Source organism: Cydia fagiglandana, chromosome 1, assembly GCF_963556715.1.
Source record: "Cydia fagiglandana chromosome 1, ilCydFagi1.1, whole genome shotgun sequence".
NCBI classification, from domain to species: Eukaryota; Metazoa; Arthropoda; class Insecta; order Lepidoptera; family Tortricidae; genus Cydia; species Cydia fagiglandana.
The window spans coordinates 30418575-30437895 of record NC_085932.1 but is presented as its reverse complement, the minus strand read 5'-3'; the positions used below and the strand labels follow the sequence as shown (position 1 = coordinate 30437895).

Genomic DNA, 19321 nt, shown 5'->3' with positions numbered 1-19321 from the left:
CGTCGTAGTCGTTTATAACTGGAAGAAAATACTTTAAAGGGATAAGTTCGCCTTTGTACTGCCTATCCTGTGCCATAAATTTGTGTTTTGTACAATAAGCACACAACCATACAACAACCTTTAATACAACAAATATATTACAACCTTTAATATGTGTGTAAAAAGGGGTCTCTATTGTTTCCCAAATAGTTTTAAGTCATAATGTATTGTTTGTCCGAATTTTCGTTAGTCATAATTGGTTTTTCTCAGAAACGCGTAACTTTTTAGGATTGTCATAAAACAAACCTAACCTAACCTAACCTATCTATAGAATAACCTCAGGAAAATCCTGAAAAGTTAACGGTTTCAGTTTTATGACTAACGATAATATGTCAAACAATAAATTATGACTTAAAACTTTATGGGAAACAAAGGGACCCCGTGTAAAAAGTGGTCAAGTCTTGGATTCAAACCTCCGTTGTGTCCGATAGAGCAGAAAAGGTGTTCTCAAAAAATACATAATGACTATTTATAATTTAAAATTAATAAAAAAAAATATCACTAATATTTAACTGAACAAATACCAATACCTCCGATGGAATAAAGCATACAACATACACAATATGCATAAGTTAATTAGGTCTTTGGTTAGGCTATTTATCTTTTTCTGCGGCGATATCATGTCGCATTTTTATCATCTGTCATCATGCCTGTCACGTTCTAACAAGTGCGAAAGTGATGCGTGACATGACAAGTGATAAAACGCGACAATGATACCGCCACTGCGGCGGTATCCGAGTGACATGTCACTATTGTCGCCCACAGCGGTTGCTGACAGCCATCGACGTGAAAGTTCGGAAACGTTATGCAATTGACTAAGCCACTGGATCTATTACTTACTTTAGTAATGGTCTGAGACTGATTTGCATAAATTGCGCATATTTATTAGTGGCATGCCTCTTGGGAGTCGCACGTGCAGGTAAAGCTGTAATGCCTATCTATACTTGACGCTCGCCCAATGCGGGTTGGGGACTTCACATACACCTTTGAATTTTTTCGCGGATGTAACTATGTATGTGAAAAGAATACTTATTTCAGAATCTCGCCGTCGTTACATGACTTCAACTCAAGTGCGCATACCTATACTGTTAATGTGACCATCAGTGCGAATATGCGCTGAAGCGCGCATGCGTTAGGTATGCCGCACGCGTCCGCCGCGTTTTAAGGAAAAGAAAGCCTTGTTCCGCCGCCCTTATTAATTAAACTGCTAGTTGACTCAGCAATGTGTCATGCTCAATATGTATACTCACCGTGCAAAACTGCAGAAAAATTGCGACTAGGTTTGGCACTTGTTTTTTGATCGAGAGGTAGCAAAGGTCTTTGTTTCACAAAAATGTTTTCCTATGTCCCTTTCACAAAAATGTTTTGGCAAAAATGTTTTCCTATGTCCGGATGTTCTCCGGAATTTTACCGAAATCCGTCCCGGAAACGGCTCTAATAACGATTTCGATAAAATTATATATATATGAGGCTTTTCGGGGGCGAAAAATCAATATAGCTAGGTGTTATCTCTGGGAAAACGCGCATATTTTATTTTTTTGTATGTTTTCCGAGCAAAACTCGGTCTACCAGATATATAAGTACCTATTCTAATACGACACAATTATAAGTACAATCTTGAATAAAGTAACGCATGACTGCTGTTCTAAAGATGAATAATTGCATATGGTGCTCGTATTATGCTCCGTTACATGATAAATAATGTAAATATGTAGGAGCCGAGCAGACGAGCATGATCAGGGGTTGGCAGATTACTGGCACGAATGTGGCGCACGCCACGCCACCGTTTACCGGAGATTATCGTTTCACCATCTTTAATGTGCTTAAGTCACAGAATACTTACTTATGAATGTTGCAATTCATGTAAGTTAAGGTTAGCAAAACTCTTCTTCTTCCTCGCGTTGTCCCGGCCTTTGCCATAGCTCATGGGACCCTGGGGTTCGCTTGGCAACTAATAATTGGCAAAAAATGAATAAAGTAGGCTTTAACTAGATTTTACGAAAGCGACTGCCATCTGACCTTCTAACCCAGAGGGTAAACTAGACCCCGAAAACTACGTACCCGAAATTCGCCTTTATTACATAACTTCGCCTATTATTTCATGTCAAAAAGATGCAATCGTTCGAAAAGATGGCACCATTACCTTTTGGCCTATGCTCGTGTAGATGGCGATACTTTTTAACATTTGACAAATTTAACACATATCAGTGAAAGAACAAGGATCAAAGTCAAATGGCGTTCTAAAAGTTTTGGCAGGCAAGATGGTAGTAGCACCCCTAGAGACTTTTGTTCAGGACTCTGAAATCTTATAAAATCTCAAGATATTTAACTGAAACCACATTTTCCATACTTTATTAGGTCCGGGCCGGGGTCCTTTACTGTGGCTGCAAAAATTACTTTGACAATCCACCTCTATATCAAATTCTCTTTGGCTCTAGTCAAATTTCTATAGTTATTCTAGTTCCTTGGTTATATGTATTATATTATATGTGTGTATATGATATGATTGATAATGATTAAGTAAATAATATAATATGCAAACATTTTAAGAGGTAAGTAATTAGTTCGAGTACGGAGTGCCGATTACTGGCGTGTTGCCGCGCGGCGCATGCGATTCAGGAGAAACGGCTGAAAGTGAATTAATGAGCCTATTCGTTCACTGTCGCCGGACGAATGTTTCAGGGTGCCTAGCCAAGGTGACAACCGGTTGCGCTACATAACGAATCGCTTTGTGTCTCTCTATAGTCTATCACTCTTCCATATTAGTGGTACAGTGACAGTTGCGTTTCGTTCGCCTAGGAGCCTAAATATTGGCATGTTGGCTACGCACCAGCACGTTTAACCGACGCGCGCCAACGGCATTTTGTACAGGATGGCCCAAAATACGTAAGAATGGTTACTGCTGAATATAATCATTTTAAAACGTGTTAAAAGTTAAAAGGATACATATTTTGAAGGTAATTCTTTTTTTTTAGCTAAGTGGTATTAGTTTTCATTTTTAATGCCATTTTGTAAAACACGCTATAGAATTTTTATTTAATAAATTACAATTACAATAAAACAACATGTACTACTCGTATGGGGCCACCGTATATTTGTCTGTCAGACAATCGTCGTAATGTCTGTTAACTCGCGCAAAGGCATATCGCGTAGATCTGCGAGATTCGGAATGTTTCAGTGCATCTAGCAGACAGTTAGACCGTAAACAGTCTGCAGCGATTTTGATAGCCCACGCAGTGCAAGTGTCATTTTAAACGTCAAACTTCTATGAAATTATGACGTATAAATAACACTTCCACTGCGTGGGCTATCAAATCCGCTGCAGACTTTTATTGGTGAGACTATAACACGGCACGCCCGATCGTCGTCAATAATATGGAGGCGTATTGACAATTACAAGTCTGTGGGCGTATTCGAATATTATGGGTATTATGATCTGTCAGTTTGTCAGCGTTGGTCGTTGTCTATAATTAATTAATTATTATCATAAATGTTCACTTTTTCAATGAACATCAGAAAGCTAGTCTTCAAAGAGTTTTTAGAGTAAAACTCCCGCGTTGATGTCCTTTACTTGAAGGCCACTAAAAGACATCAATGCAAAAAGATATCTTTAAGTGAACATTTTTGATAATACGTAAAATAAATTATGCCTAAGTATTTCAAAAACTAAAACTTATAAATTAAAAATTAGGTAGTACCTACGCAGCTACGGACTTTTTTATAACCAGCCATAGAATTAAGTCCATCTGTATATAGGTAATATGTAATTAATATTTAATTCTTTCCAGATTGTCTAATATCGTATAATTCTGGGCACCCTACCTAGTAGGTATCTACTCAACACACAACAGAAACATAGTAGATTCACTATTAAGTTATCAATATTAATTTAAGTAATTATTGTCTCATAAATAGGTAATTAATATGATTGAAATGAAATGAAATTTATTAATGTATGTTGAGAATGGGTTACATAAGCTTAAATTAATTGCTACTCTAGCAGTCCCACCAGACTCTACCTTTTCAGAGGGGCTACCGCGAAAACCGAAATTCGCAAATTGCGGTGATCTTTCTCTTTTACTCCAATGAAGGCGTAATAAGGGTGACAGAGAAAGATGCCCGCAATTTGCGAACTTCTATTTTCGCGGTTATAGTCCAGGCGTACAATATATTTCAGGACGATACACGCAATCACATTATATAATATCAATTTAAAATAACTATAACTAATTTAAATAAATAAAATAAAATAATTATGACACAATTATCGATGAAATACATTATTTTACTCAATAACATATATCAACATCACAGGTAATGCGCGTGTTTCGCGGTAAAATAACTTAATCTACAGCAATGACACACCTAGTTGAACTGATCACTTATAATACACTTTTTTGATGTTTTCGTGTTTCTCAAACTTCGCTTTTTAAGTAGGTACTTAACATTGAATGAAACGAATGATGAATGAGTTCAATGAATGGATTATTATTATACTGTATGCAATATTATTTGCGTTATTTGACACATTGTGACTGACGTATATAGAGATCTAACTAACCCAAATCGATTGTCACAGCAAGCGATTACGATTGGATGGCACGTAGACTGAGGTATCGAATTGTGACGTATAATGAATTTTTATTTGAGATTTAAATAAAGCTAGAATTATATGGTTTTCCCGCAAGGTAAATGCATTTAATACACCGACCGAGTAGGTCGCACCCATCGTCAAAATCTAAACTAACTGGGGATCTATTTTAAAGTTTATTTATGTTATTTCTGTGTCAAATTTGTTGTCTGTTAGGTGACGATAAATATATCCATATTTACAGTTAATTATCCACCTTTTCCTTACTTTTATTAAAAGAAAAATGAAAAATTCATATCGATTTACTTAGACAACTACCGATTCATAACGGTGGCGTCCGGCCAACCCTAAAATTTAAAAAAAAAAGACGTAGAACGTAAACATTCGCAGTGCAATTGTTTTCCTTTGTGATTTCGATGTGCAAGACATTTTACGTTGTATTGCTGTTGTGAGTTACAGATGTCAAATAACGCAAATAACGATGAACACAGTATAGGTGTTTATCGTGATAATAATCAATTATCAATTATGATGTTTTTTTGAGTTTCATAAATGTCGCAACTGATTTCCAGAGTAGTTAAGAATTATTTTACGAATGAAATTGACTCAGCTGCCACTTAATACTTATTACTTTACTAAATATAAATTCGTAATCGAAAAACCCTTTCATCAAAGTTGTAAAAAGTGTGTTGGGGTTAACCGGTTAAACCGTAAACCCAGTGTAAAATTGTATCGTAACCAGTGTTGCCAACTCCGATTTTGAAAAGATGCTAGACTAATGTCTAGATTATGCCAAAATTATGCCAAAGTTTGTTGAAATATGCTAAAAAAAATGCTAAAATGTCACTTGAAAATACACACTTACAACATTTAAAATAATGTGATGTCTAAAAATATTAATTAAAAACACCGTACTTTGTCAATAGAAAAAGGCGCAAAATTGAAATTTTCTATGGGATGATAAATTGGTAACACCTACTTTTATTAAAATTTGCCGCGTTTGTTCACTAACGGAAATGGCTTAACAGACTATAGTTACGATGGTTACGAGTCTGCTATTGTTTGGCAATATATTAAATAAAATATACATTTATACAGATGGGCAAGCAAATCTTGTCAGTATAAAAAGGCGCGTAATTCAAATTTTCAATGAGACGATAACCCTTCGCGCCTACATTTTTGAAAATTTGCTGCCTTTTTCTACTGACAAGATCTGCTTGACCAAGTATAGTCCGTCGACGTCCATCCGCCCACAAAAGTCAATATTCATATGAAAATATGAACTACATAAGACGATGGCGCATATTGTTGTTGCCAAGTTGGTAAAAAATTGGTGTAGACTAAATTATGCTAAAAATTATGCCAGATGCTAAATGGAAAGTTTTGGTGCCAAAGCGAGTGAAATTATGCCAGATCTGGCATCAATTATGCCAAGTTGGCAACACTGATCGTAACATTCGTAACCATGGTAACTCCAGGTTTAACCGGTTAACCCCGGGTTAGTGTTAGGCAATGTCACTTCTTAGGTTATGGAAGGCAATGTGCATTACTCCCAGGCCTGTCCCCGAACACGTACCGATTAGCATTGTATTTGTACGACCCCCCTCCCCCCATCGCCGGACCGTTACCCGATGACCTAACGCGCCGATTTCTCCGTCCGAAAACGAAAGTACACGCTAGACGCGTGCGCCGCCGCCGGCGACTGATAACGACGCTTTTCATACATACATAGTACATACATTAACATTAATGTTGTCTCAATATGTTGCCAGAAAAAGGGGGAATTCCAAAAAAAAAGAGGCACTTTAAATTTTTATTTTATTTGTCAACCTTTTAACGTATGTATACAGTATTATTGCCAGAATAATTTTGTCGTAACAACCAAAACTAGACATATCTAGTAGCCTAATAAATACACTCCCCCTTTTGGGTAGAATACAAAGGGTTCATCCATCTCTCTTTTAAAATGAAATTGTAAGGAGACTCAAAGGAGAGCTAATACGCTCAAGGGGTCCATCCCCTACCCTAAGAATTGAATTTTTGAATTACACGCCTTTTAATAAATGATACCTAATATGTTTGCAATAAATGATTTTAATTAACTTACACAATAAATTCGCTAGTGTGTAAAAGACAAGCGACGCTAACGAACGAGGTGGTGAAAATAAGAACTTTTGTGGAACGACATGCATGAAAACATGTATGAAAATACTGTTTGATAGCTGCAAACTATTATATAAACAACAAGTCCCACACCCACGGAACGATTAAACAATTTGGATCACACCGTATCTTTAGGATTTAAATAAAAGTAAACAAATAATTTGTAAATTCTCGGGTAGTTATAACATTTATTGGTTAACCAACCAAATACAAAACCGCCTGGATCTGTCACTGAACGACCTGACTTAACCTACATTATTTGATCATGTAGGTAATGTTTTCATCGACTCTCGACTGGCTTAAGGAGGCAGTTTGAGGGTAGATTTTCTTTACTTTTATTTAAATACCTAAAGATACAGACTATAATAATCTTTACGTTATATTCCTATTACAGGTGTTCCACTGAAGCCACAGAATAATTAATAGTACTAGGTACAGCAGCTAGAAGACTCACTCTCTAACAAAACGCGTCTGTTACGATCAGGACAGATATGGCCGCTAGGTGGCGACAGCGCCACGCGCGGCTTATGGCTAATCACCAAAATTGGTGTGGGTAGGATTTACTTTTACTAGCTACCTGTAGCAAAGCGACGAAATCGCGGAGTGAGCCACGCCTACTGAAGTGTCGAAATTGCCTACAGACGGAGTCAATTTTAATTAAACCCATTACCCTCCGTCGAATCGCGCTCTCGGATAATAAATAAAGTGTCCATAGATTTTTTAAGACACATATGACGACACTTTTTTTAGATGAGTTCTAATTTTAGTTTCCATACCAAATTAAGTAGTTCTTCAAACGTGTGGTCAGCGTCAGAGACACCGGACCGGCTCGCCTCGTTCACGGTCAGCACAACCTCCCTCTCCGCACCCGAGCAGGCTTTCTAGCGGGTCAACGACCGCGTGACGTCACGCTGTCACCGTCTTTATCAATCGCGTAACTATTATAGATTCGCGCGGACTGGGAAAACGTTACTTAATGTGTATTACGATAAGATCGCTTTTAAAGCGTAATGCGGTTAGGTTGATTGTAAGTGGTTACCGTAAGTAAGTAAGTAAGTAAGTAAATACTCTTTATTGCACCACAAAGAAAAATAAAATAACAGATTTACAGTGTAAATAATGGTAGCAACAGGCGGTCTTATCGCTGTAAGCGATCTCTTCCAGACAACCTTGGGGTAGCAGGATATAAAGAATAGAAAACTTTTAAAAACAGGTAGTGCACGAAATAAGTTACAGGAATAAGAAGATTACACATTCGGTCATATACAATTATATAAATATGTACCAATAGGTACAAACAAATAGTTTAATATATATAACATACATATACATATATATAAACACATACAAAAATACAAACACAATATATATATATATATATATATAAATATATAATATATACACAGGGGCACATTAAGGAAGAGATAAGTAATGATTCTTTAGAAGGTTTTTAAAGCTTTGGAGAGTTCCGTTGGAGTGGACCGTAGTGTGTGCACTAAACTCGCTTAGACAACTCTTTAGTAGTGAATGAAGAATAGAAGATGCGATTATTGATGTGAACTTGTGAAGCTTATTTAAACGGGCATTTTACAAAAAGGTCTACTTTGTCAGGGACGTCACGCGTATGGCAGCTAAGTTAGTAATAACCTGCAGAAATCTATATTATCCAGTTTATCCACCGTTGAAGTTAAAACTGAATTATCAAACGTTATCATATTGGCTTTTTAGCTTAGAAGTTTCCGAAAGTTTACAATGTGGAAATTTTACAATTTTTTAATATTTCCGACGGCCATCAGTCTGTGGATTTGAAATAACTTCCACAACTAAAACCTTTGATCCCTCGCCAATCCGCCGCACCAAAGTAAGCAGCCGCCTCGCGCATTCCTGGCGTGGACCCATGGCCCAGTGCCCTACATGGCCCAAATGGTGCGGCGCGTACGCAACTACGCAGGGCTACCAACAATTCCGCTTATTAATGTTTCTATTTTATGCTCGAGTCAAATCTTGATAAATTAGACCCCACTTCCTATTATTCGATCGAGCTAAACCTTCACTTCACATACATATATTATGTAAGTTGGGTATTGGGTGGATGGACACAGGAGGGCGCCTTTGATAAATAGGTAAATAACGCAACCTGATTGTGTTTGGGTTAAAATTGTGTCGATGAGTATCAGTTGTCTGTTGAAAGAAAAGTAAAAGTACATCAGTATCGTTCGTTTTTTTAGCATTAGTAAGAACTTGCAAGAAGGTAAGCGATCTTGACATGTCTTTTAATTGAAAAACGCTTTTTAATATTCAAAAACTATTATACTTATGAAAGCAGAAGAATATAAATGATCGTATTAGATTCATCATCATCATCATCATCTCAGCCATAAGACGTCCACTGCTGAACATAGGCCTCCCCCTTAGACCTCCATACGTGCCGGATGGGGGGTGAATGCCATAATCACCACGCTTGGCAGGCGGGTTGGCGATCGCAGTCGAGTACACCGAATTTGAGGGACGCTGCTGCCCGCCCGCCGGTGGTTTTGGACGTAGTTTAAGGACATACCCGGGTCCCATTAGATTCATAATTGTTACATATTTGCCGTAATTTATTTTTAAAATGTGTTTTTCAATTAAAAGACACATCAAGATTGTTTACCTTACTTCTAATGCTGAAAAAACGAACTATAGAATGAAAATAAATAGGGTAGTCGTACCTACTAATACAATTGCAGCGCGTGGTAGCCCTAACTATATTGCAGCCCGGGATAGCGTAGTGCCGTTAGTAGCCCACGGCTTAGCTATTAATTTAAATATAGTTATAGCAGCAACATGTCCAATCAATTGATTGGACATGTTCATCTGCTTGGAATGTAGAATGCCCGAAACTTCAAGGTCGTTCTCGAGTTACGATTTGCGTTTCGTTCGGTACGGGGCGTAAACGATTGGCATGCTGGCTACGCACCCAGGAGTATTTAATCGATCGATTGACATTGTAGCTCAATTGTCTGAAATTTTCGCAATCTAATTGGGGCATTATCACACTGGGGGGCGCCCCGTATCGGTCGGATAGCGATCCGTATTCATGAACGCAAATTTTCGTGCTAGCTGAATTTTACAACGTCATTCATACGGGCAGGTTCATTGTTTTGATAACAAAAAGGTACAAATAAAGAGAGATATCTAACTAGGTAATAGAGGAGCCGATTAAAATAAAGCCATTTACCTATTACACGACACACAGTAGCAAATTACGTTTTAAAAAGCGCTGACAGCTGAAATCAATGACATCCCAGACCATTAAATATCTTCTACGGTTTGCTTCGGTACGTCTTAAAGCCGCGGAAGCCTGTCCTACGTTTAATCAGCTGTTAGCTCCGAGAACCGTTTGAGCGGCCAAGGTCGCGAGCATTCCGCGGGATAACGGGAACGTACGTCGAACTGCATAACTAACCGATCGCGGGTAGGCCTTATGACGTTGAATTAAGGTTTCGATACGTTCAATTCTGTCAATGGTACAATTAGACCCGATCGGATGAAGCTTAACATAGTTTATGGTGGCGCCACCCAGAATTAGAAAGAGTAGGTACCTACTTAAAGTGATAGCAGTTTTAGAAACAAGAAGACAATTGTAATTTTTCTAATTGGCTCCGATGGAGAAAAGAATAGAAATACTTTATTTGGTGTAAAACATAAAACTTAACCTAATAAGTACATCTTATTTTAATACATATATTCTAACACCAAAATAGATGCCACTCAGCATATGCTGTCTGGTTGCCCTGAACAACCAGGGAAAAGAGTTGTTTTTACAAAAAGATCTACTTTGTTTTCAGGTCTACTGGACACATTGGACACACAAGTTGACGCCAAGAACTGCCCCGGCGTGTGCATGCACGCTATCGCGTCGCTCATCTGCTCCAACGTGCTCGACGAGGTCGAGTGCCCCAACCCCTCCATGAAGTGCTGCGTCGACGAGCCGCTAGGTCAGTACCTCATGTTTATGGTCTCTTGGACCCATGGTCTCTGGATACACTGGACAAGAACTGTCCCGGCGTGTGCATGCACGCCATCGCGTCGCTCATCTGCTCCAACGTGCTCGACGAGGTCGAGTGCCCCAACCCCTCCATGAAGTGCTGCGTCGACGAGCCGCTAGGTCAGTACATATGGTCTCTTGGACCCATGGTCTCTGGATACACTGGACAAGAACTGCCCCAACGCACGCGATGCGGTCAGTACCACATGTTTATAGTCTCCTGGTGATAGCATAGTAACAAATCGGTATTAGTCGGTCAGTCATCTTGGCTGATTATCTTATTGTAGCATGACGTCATTCTACACCAAGCTTCTAGCGACCTTCACCAAGGAGCTAGGAGTTTTGGCAGAAGAGTCTCACGTTCCGGCGGTTCCGCGGCCGGCTCCCTGATACTGCGGGGTTGCGATCTGCATGGCAGCCATTGTGTGTTTTTAGTTTTAAGATATATTTTATAAATAATATGTAGTTTTACGGTATTTATCTATGGGCCAATAGTTGCCTGAAAAAAAAAATATCCTTCATTCATTCTGCAGTTTTTTATAGACTTTGTGCGGAAAGAGAACAGTCGTAGAATGTTGGGGTCGTTATATTCCACAAATCTTCTGTTTCCGCATATACTCTATTTGTATTTCACAATTTGAACGTAGAAGTGAAGTGGAGCAAAAGATGGCATTTGTTTTGCATAAGTCAAAAGAGCACTTTTGTCTGCAAAGGGCTGAATGGATTATGCTAAACAAGACATTCACATAAGCACGTGGGGACAATGCCGTAAAACTACTTTTCCGATGATGAATATGCAACTTTAGTCTAGTTTAGCCTACATTTATGTATTGTATGTACAGTCAAGTGTAAAAATATGGGTGCATATAACTTACTCAAAAATATGTACCATAGTTCTTAATTTGCTGACATAATAGCTATGGGACATATTCTTGAGTAGGCATGCCATGATGTGTGCACCCATATTTTTACACTTGACTGTACCTATATATAGGTACATATACATATTGATTTCCGTTAACCGGTTCATATGTTTCACTGCTGCTGCTTAATTCAATACTGGACGATAAGCCTGCTAAAATAAGAAGGTATAAGGCTGACACTACAGCCTAGTATTTACGGCTATCTGAAATTGTCCTGTTTTTTTAATATTTTTGGTTGGTTTAACAGTTATTTGATTGTGGTTCCAGGCAACGACACGGTGTCGACGACGCGGCGGCCGTTCACGACGCGCTACACGACGCCCGAGGAGGACGAGGAGGACCCCACGACGCCTGCGCCAGACAGATACAAAGACAGTGGTAATTGTTAGGTACATTTGCGTCTGATTGTTGTAGGTCTAGTGAGTATAGGAGTAGGATAGCGCATATTCCATATGAAGGTTTAGGTACTATTTCTAATTCGGTTCGAAGGACCATGTTGTATGTATTATCATGCCGCGATCAGAAAGGGATTAGAAATAACAGATTTCCATACACTTACGTCAAAATGAATATGGATTGACAGCTATCTCAATCCCTTTCTAATCGCGATTCAGTAATATTAATATTTAGAAGTTTTAAAATACATCGAACAGTCTCGATTAGATATATTTTATTGCTGAATGAATATTAAATTTAGTGGAACAATAGCACTGTTGTTATGTTCTTTAAGCGCTTTCATAGTATTTTTATGCTGAATTTATGTTATTACCTACGCATGAACGATTATTTCATTCTTTTACCTAGGATTTATTAGAAAGAAAATAGCAGAAAAATAGGCTTACGAGTGTTTGTAAACATTTGCGTTTTATGCATCTTAACGTCTGTAGATCTGATCAATTTATTTATCTGATAAATAGACACATTATACATAACCATTCGCTTTAAGATTCTGCAAGGTCTGCACATTTTTTTGGTTTGAATTTTCTGTGAGGAAATCATAATTTGACTTCAAGGCTTCCTTGGGACTTTGAAGGCCATTCTAACCAACTACAATCATTGCAGGTAACATCGCGTGCCCGGGCACGTGCGTGGAAAACCGTCTCACACAGTACTGCGAGGCGTACCTAACGTCACGGGACCTCTGCGTGTCCGGGCGGTTGTGCTGCGTGGCCAAAGATGGCTACGGGGACCGGCGGCCGGCGGACCTGGTGGTTCCTAGCGAGAATAAGAAGCACACTAAGAGACCTAGCACTGCTGTAAGTCACTTTACTACTACTATTAGAATATTCTAGAGGCATCTGTATATGTCCGGGCGGTTGTGCTGCGTGCCCAAAGATATATAGCTACGGGGACCAACGGCCGGCGGACCTCGTGGTGTCTAGCGAGGATAAAAAGCATACTAAGAGGCCTAGCACTGCTGTAAGTGTTGAAAAATATAAGATTCCAGGAGTTGTAGGGGTAGTTTTTGGGGGTATAATTTACTTAGATAAACTTCGACCAGCAATGTACATAATCTTTTAAGGAAAGACAGTTTTTACAGTACATAATAATATGGAGCTTTACCGCACTAGTACCATAATTAGCACATTACGTAACTGTACTGTAAAACGTTGTACGATACATGTGCGAATAGGTAATTCACAACTCGTGTCGATTTAAAACAACACTCCTTTCGGTCATGTTTCAATGTACCTAATGTCACGACTCGTTGTGAATTTCCTATTTTTCGCACTTGTATCGTAAGGTACTCGTATATTATGTAGTTAATTTATGGGAATTTAGAAACCTTTTTCTAATGTTAAATACTTAGAATCAGCCACAGTAAAATGGCGACATTTTATCCACAACACAAGAATTAGATGAGATATAAGCTATTTTCTATTATGTTCTTCAGTTGACCACAACAACAGCACCATCAAAATACAAGGGTCCCACGCGCAAATGCCGCGGCGACTGCATCAGCGGTCTGTTCGCTCTGCTCTGCGACCACGTGGACGAGGACGCCTACTGCCCCGGGGAAGGGACGTGCTGCGCCACGGAACCCAAGGGAGAGCAGACTACCACCAGGCGCCCGCCTACCACGCCCAGACCTACCACGCCGGTAAGCAGTTTTATTCGTTACGAATTGTGGACAACAACAGCCCTCAAAGACCCCACACGCAGCCGTGGAGACTGCATCAGCGGTCTATTCGCTGAGATGAGGACGCCTACTGTTCCGGGGAAGGGACGTTCTGCGCCACGGAACCCAAGGGAGAGCAGACTACCACCAGGCGACCGCCTACTACGCCAAGACCTACCATGCCGGTAAGCAGTTTTATTCGTTAAGAACTGTGGACAACAACAGCCCTCAAAGACCCCACACACAGCCGCGGCGACTGCATCAGCGGTTTGTTCGCTCTGCTCTGCGACCACGTGGATGAGGACGCCTACTGCCCCGGGGAAGGGATGTGCTGCGCCACGGAACCCAAGGGAGAGCAGACTACCACCAGGCGACCGCCTACTACGCCAAGACCTACCACGTCGGTAAGCAGTTTTATTCGTTAAGAAGTGTGGACAACAACAGCCCTCGAAGACCCCACACGCAGCCGTGGAGACTGCATCAGCGGTCTGTTCGCTGAGATGAGGACGCCTACTGTCCCGGGGAAGGGACGTGCTGCGCCACGGAACCCAAGGGGGAGCAGACTACCACCAGGCGACCGCCTACTACGCCCAGACCTACCACGCCGGTAAGCAATCTTATTCGTTAAGAAGTGTGGACAACAACAGCCCTCAAAGACCCCACACAGCTGCGGCGACTGCTTCAGCGGCCTGTTCGCTCTGCTCTGCGACCACGTGGATGAGGACGCCTACTGTCCCGGGGAAGGGACGTGCTGCGCCACGGAACCTAAGGGAGAGCAGACTACCACCAGGCGACCGCCTACTACGCCAAGACCTACTACACCAGTAAGCAGCCATTCATTAATTTATTGTCCTAGAGACACCTGCTGAGCTATAAATAGAAATACATAGGTTCTATAAAACAGGCGTTTGTCTGCCATACTGCTCACCACCTGCGAAACTGGTAAGAAAACATATATTCGTTCACTTAATTCATAAAGAAGTAAAAAAAAGAAAGTCAATTCTTCATATTCCTATTTTTTTTTAAGAATTCTTACTTATGTGTTTTGATAACAAAGTCTTAACTCTTGTGACTATTACTATAAAGTTTAATCCACTAATTTTATTTATTTAACTAAACTTATCTTGGTTAATTAATGCGATATACACCAATACCTATCACTTAAGGCTATTTATTTGTAACTTGGAAGTAAGTAGGTATATCTCTAGATCTGGACGAACTAAACATGGCCTGCACTGTTAAATAGTCAATACTGTCTTCCACACTGTGCTGTCTGTGCTAACTCGTGAAATTAACCATTACGCGGTCACTAAGGGCCACTTGCACCGTTCACTAACCCGGGGTTAACTGGTTAAACCTGGAGTTACCTTGGTTAACAGTAGAATTTGACATTGGGTTAACGGTTCAACCGGTTAAACCCAGGTTAGTGGTGCGAGCCGTGCAAGTGGCGCTAAGTTGGTCGGATATTATCTCTAGAGGAGAATCACTTGACAAGGGATATGCCTTTGGAAATACTTTGTCTTCCACTCTTTATTCTCTTCAAATTAACCATAACTTTCCATTAACAGCGTTCTGTTCTTCCTTCCCCTTGCGTAGTGGCCGACGTCCAAGTACAAGGAGCACAAGTGCCGCGGGGACTGCATGGGCGAGCTGTTCGCGCGCTGGTGCGACCAGGTGGACGAGGACGCGTACTGCCCGGGCGAGGAGAAGTGCTGTGTCGCGGCTACCAGGCGGCCGCCGACCACGCCCAAACCGGTAACACATCATTAACACATTGATTGCCACATCACGCGACGTCGCGTGATGCAGTCCATTACCCTGTAGCCGATGACGCGATGTCGCGTCAGAGCCTTACAATTTTGTTCGCGCTGCAAAATAGTGGCCGTAGCGTATTGGCTTATTGCATTAGTTTTGGCCACTAGAGGGATTTACCTATTTAACATTCGTTGGCCATCTCGGTATGTTCGCCATTTTTGGCTTGGCAATCAACGTGTTAATGGGTAAATTGATCTGCTTCGAGTGTGGTGTAAACTGCCATAACTGCTTTTAGGACGTCGGATGAAATAAACTTATGCATAATATCGTTAATATGTAGTTATAGGGGTAAGTATGTAGTCTGAATCACAATTTATATTAGGTAGGTATACTTACTGTTTCCTTACTACGAGTTTGACACTGACATATTCGCTAGCGACTGCGTAAACTATAACTCACAATGTATCTCCCTCGTATTGACATTGGAGCCAGTGAGATGCACCATGTTTGGTTTGACGCAGTCGCTAAAACTTATGGTGAGGATACTGGTTTTGGATTTATCATAAGTTTGTTGAGCTTAACAAATGTTAGGAAGAATCTTTTGTATTGGTTTCAGGCACCGCTGCCTCGCTGCCCGGGCTACTGTCTCCTCAACATCATGGCGGCGTTCTGCGAGCGGCCCGCCGTGCTAGTTTCCCATACGCAGTGCAAAACTAGCGGCTCCGTTTGCTGTGATAATAGCAGGTAAGGTTACTTCGCTATTCAATTTTGGCAGATTTTTGCGATTATACCTACAAATCGTCGGGTGACAAGCAAAACTCACTAAGTACTGTCAAAAAAATAAAGTAATAATGCACTTTATTACACTTGTAACACGGTTTATTGTTCAATAATTTCAATGATGTTAGTTAGTGACTTTTGCTTGTCTCTCGACGATATCGTCGCCCCCATGCTAAACTAACATAACTGTAAAAAACACATTTTTGAGGAGAGCGATTTGAAGCTCCTAAAAATTCCATTTTGTTTTTTTTTAAGTAGTCGTTGCAGTTGTATTGATATAGTATACACACAGTGTTTTCAAAATGCATGTATTACATGATCAATTTGTCAGATATGCATTATTTTATTGGAATTGGGAATTACAGCACATTCGCAATTTTGCATCTCCATAGATAGCAAAAAAAAGATAAGATTTTTCACCATAGTGAACTCACGAAAGTACCACTTTCGCAAATTATAAATCCATTTAAAACATTTGGACCGAGGTAAAGTTACGAAAATGACAGTTTCGTGTATTTACTCTGGTGTATGTGAATGCTTCCTATTCATTTGTATAGAAATTGAGTTGCGAATCTGTATTTATTTTTGATTTCAACAAGAATATTTTGCATAATCAAACACTTATAAGCAAAAAAGAGTAGAAATCAAAAAGTGGCAATACTGTAGTGTCGTCCTTTTCAAATCAATCTAAGAAAAACCTGACCTTACTACAGTGTTGCCACTTTTTAATTTCTACTCTTTTTTGTCAGACTTTATAACCATTACCTACTTACTTGACAAGGCCTTATAATAATTATGTCCATCCCAGTCCATCACCACCTAGAATCTGTGCAGCCGACCATCGTGTTTCTTATGGAGACGCAGATATCCTGCCCGGCAGACATTGCATACTTATTAAATATATCCCGGCTATACACTTGAACACAAGTTCATGAGACACGCCGGGATATGTAGTGTATGTCCGGCAGGATGTCTGCTGTCACCACCTTGATGCCTATGTAGACAGCTATTGACCTGTCAGTTCTGTGGGTGTGCGTGTGCGTAGACTACAGTGGCCACACTCACGTCTACGCGTGCCTGTACAGGTCTTACGGTGATTTTGGGGGATTTCAACGCCTACTACATTGATTGGCTTGGGTCCTGGTCCGCCGACCACGCAGGAAGGTCTGCTTACGAATTGTCTCTGGCCTATGAACTCTCGCCACTGGTAATTTCCCCCACGAGAAAACCGATACCATACAAGCTCTCTACTAGACCTTCTGCAGACCACACGTCCGGACGGATATTCCGTCTCAGTGAACGCGCTTCTCGGTTCATCCGATTACTGCCTCTGGTTTTTTTTTATAAAATTATGTTCATCCAATCACTGTCTAGTCCGGACACTTGCACCATGCGATCCACCACGGCCATCTAGCTCACGACGCGTACGGCAGTATAAATCAGCAGATTGGAACGGATTGCGTGAATTCTACGTGTCGTACCCGTGTAGGCAGCTCTGATTCACATCAGAATATCCTGCGCAGCCAATATCCCCGAGACGATACTGGTGGTTTTTTGGGGCATCAACAGCAATACAAAAATGGATTGTTTCATTCCCAATTCGGTAATATTATAGGTGCGGGAGCAAAGAGACGTCCTTGGTTTAACCAGCCCTGTAAAGAAGCTACAGTTTGCAAGCAAGCCGCTTACAAGGCTTGGACAAAGGCCGTAGCTAATAAGGATCCGAACGTCTCCGATGTGAAACGCAAATTAAATGCTGCCTCGAGGTCCAGTAAAAAAGCCATTATCAGAGCCAAATACGATTTCTTTGGCAGGATTACTGAAAATCTAGCGGGCTACCCAGTGGGGAGTCGCGCATTCTAAGCACTTGCCAAAGCTGCCGAAGGAATTTTTGTCAGTCTTCTTTACCACCACTGCGAAAAGCTGACGGTGCTCTGGCTCACAATGTAAAAGAGAAAACCGATCTTTGGTACTCTTTTTGCCTCGAATTCTGCCTCGAATGACAACGGTAGCTCCGTGCCGCCCACCATCCCGCGGTACTCATAGAGTCTGACCAGCGAGTCGTGTCACAAATAAAAACGTGGGAATTTCAATAAGCACTGCACCTGGCAATAAAATTACTATGAAAATAAATGACAGTTTGAAACTGACAGCTTATGTGATAGGAAAAAAAGTTGCCATATAAAGAATTTAAAAAAAATAACTTGTGTCACGACTCCCTGATCAGACTCTATGCTAGAAATCTCTATCACGCAGAGAGATATTCGGCGGGAGCTGCTATCTTTCAACGTTTATAAGTCGAGCGGGCCAGACAGCATACCAGAAGTTGTGTTTAACACTTCCAGTGCCAAAGCGCCTCCTTCCCAATACAAAATGAACAGTCCCAAACTCACAAGCGGTATTGAGCCTCGGTATTAAGTCTAAGGAGAGACTTTACCTCCTTGTATGTGTTCTACCGCTTGTACGATGGTCTATGCTCTGAATAATAGTTTGACATGATGCCAACGGCCAGCTTCTATCACCACACCGCTCGCCGTCGGCAGGGTGTTCATCCTCACACCCTAGACTAGTAGCTAAATGGTCGTGCACTGTGCAGTTCAAGAGATATTTCCTCCCGCGGGTTCCGGCTGTGGAACGAGTCCGAGATCGAGCTTTTCCCGATTCTTGAAAAACCGGGCAAGTGCGAGTCGGAACCCTTCGTGTGCGAGAAGGGTTCCGTACCATAATAAAAAAAAAACGAAAAAAAATGCAAAAAAAACGGTCATTCATCCAAGTACTGACCACGCCCGACGTTGCTTAACTTTGGTCAAAAATCACGTTTGTTGTATGGGCCCCATTTAAATCTTTATTTTATTCTGTTTTTAGTATTTGTTGTTGTTGTTGTAGCCGCTATCAGGTACAGAAATACATCATCTGCGAAAATA

The 19321-nt window shown here is 40.7% G+C and overlaps 2 protein-coding genes across 2 annotated transcripts in view; both read left to right on the top strand.

Moving 5' to 3' along the window:
* Nucleotides 1-19321, top strand: part of LOC134669492 (uncharacterized) — a 245804-nt gene that overhangs the window by 72181 nt on the left and 154302 nt on the right. The gene's annotated exons all lie outside the window — the stretch shown is intronic.
* LOC134668072 (protein masquerade) overlaps nt 1-19321 on the top strand; it is a 38966-nt gene that overhangs the window by 5809 nt on the left and 13836 nt on the right. The window contains exons 2-7 of the mRNA XM_063525587.1: nt 10621-10790; nt 10829-10940; nt 12011-12121; nt 12806-12999; nt 13638-13844; nt 16234-16357. Coding sequence (XP_063381657.1) covers nt 10621-10790; nt 10829-10940; nt 12011-12121; nt 12806-12999; nt 13638-13844; nt 16234-16357 — 918 coding nt within the window. The remainder of the gene's footprint in view (nt 1-10620; nt 10791-10828; nt 10941-12010; nt 12122-12805; nt 13000-13637; nt 13845-16233; nt 16358-19321) is intronic.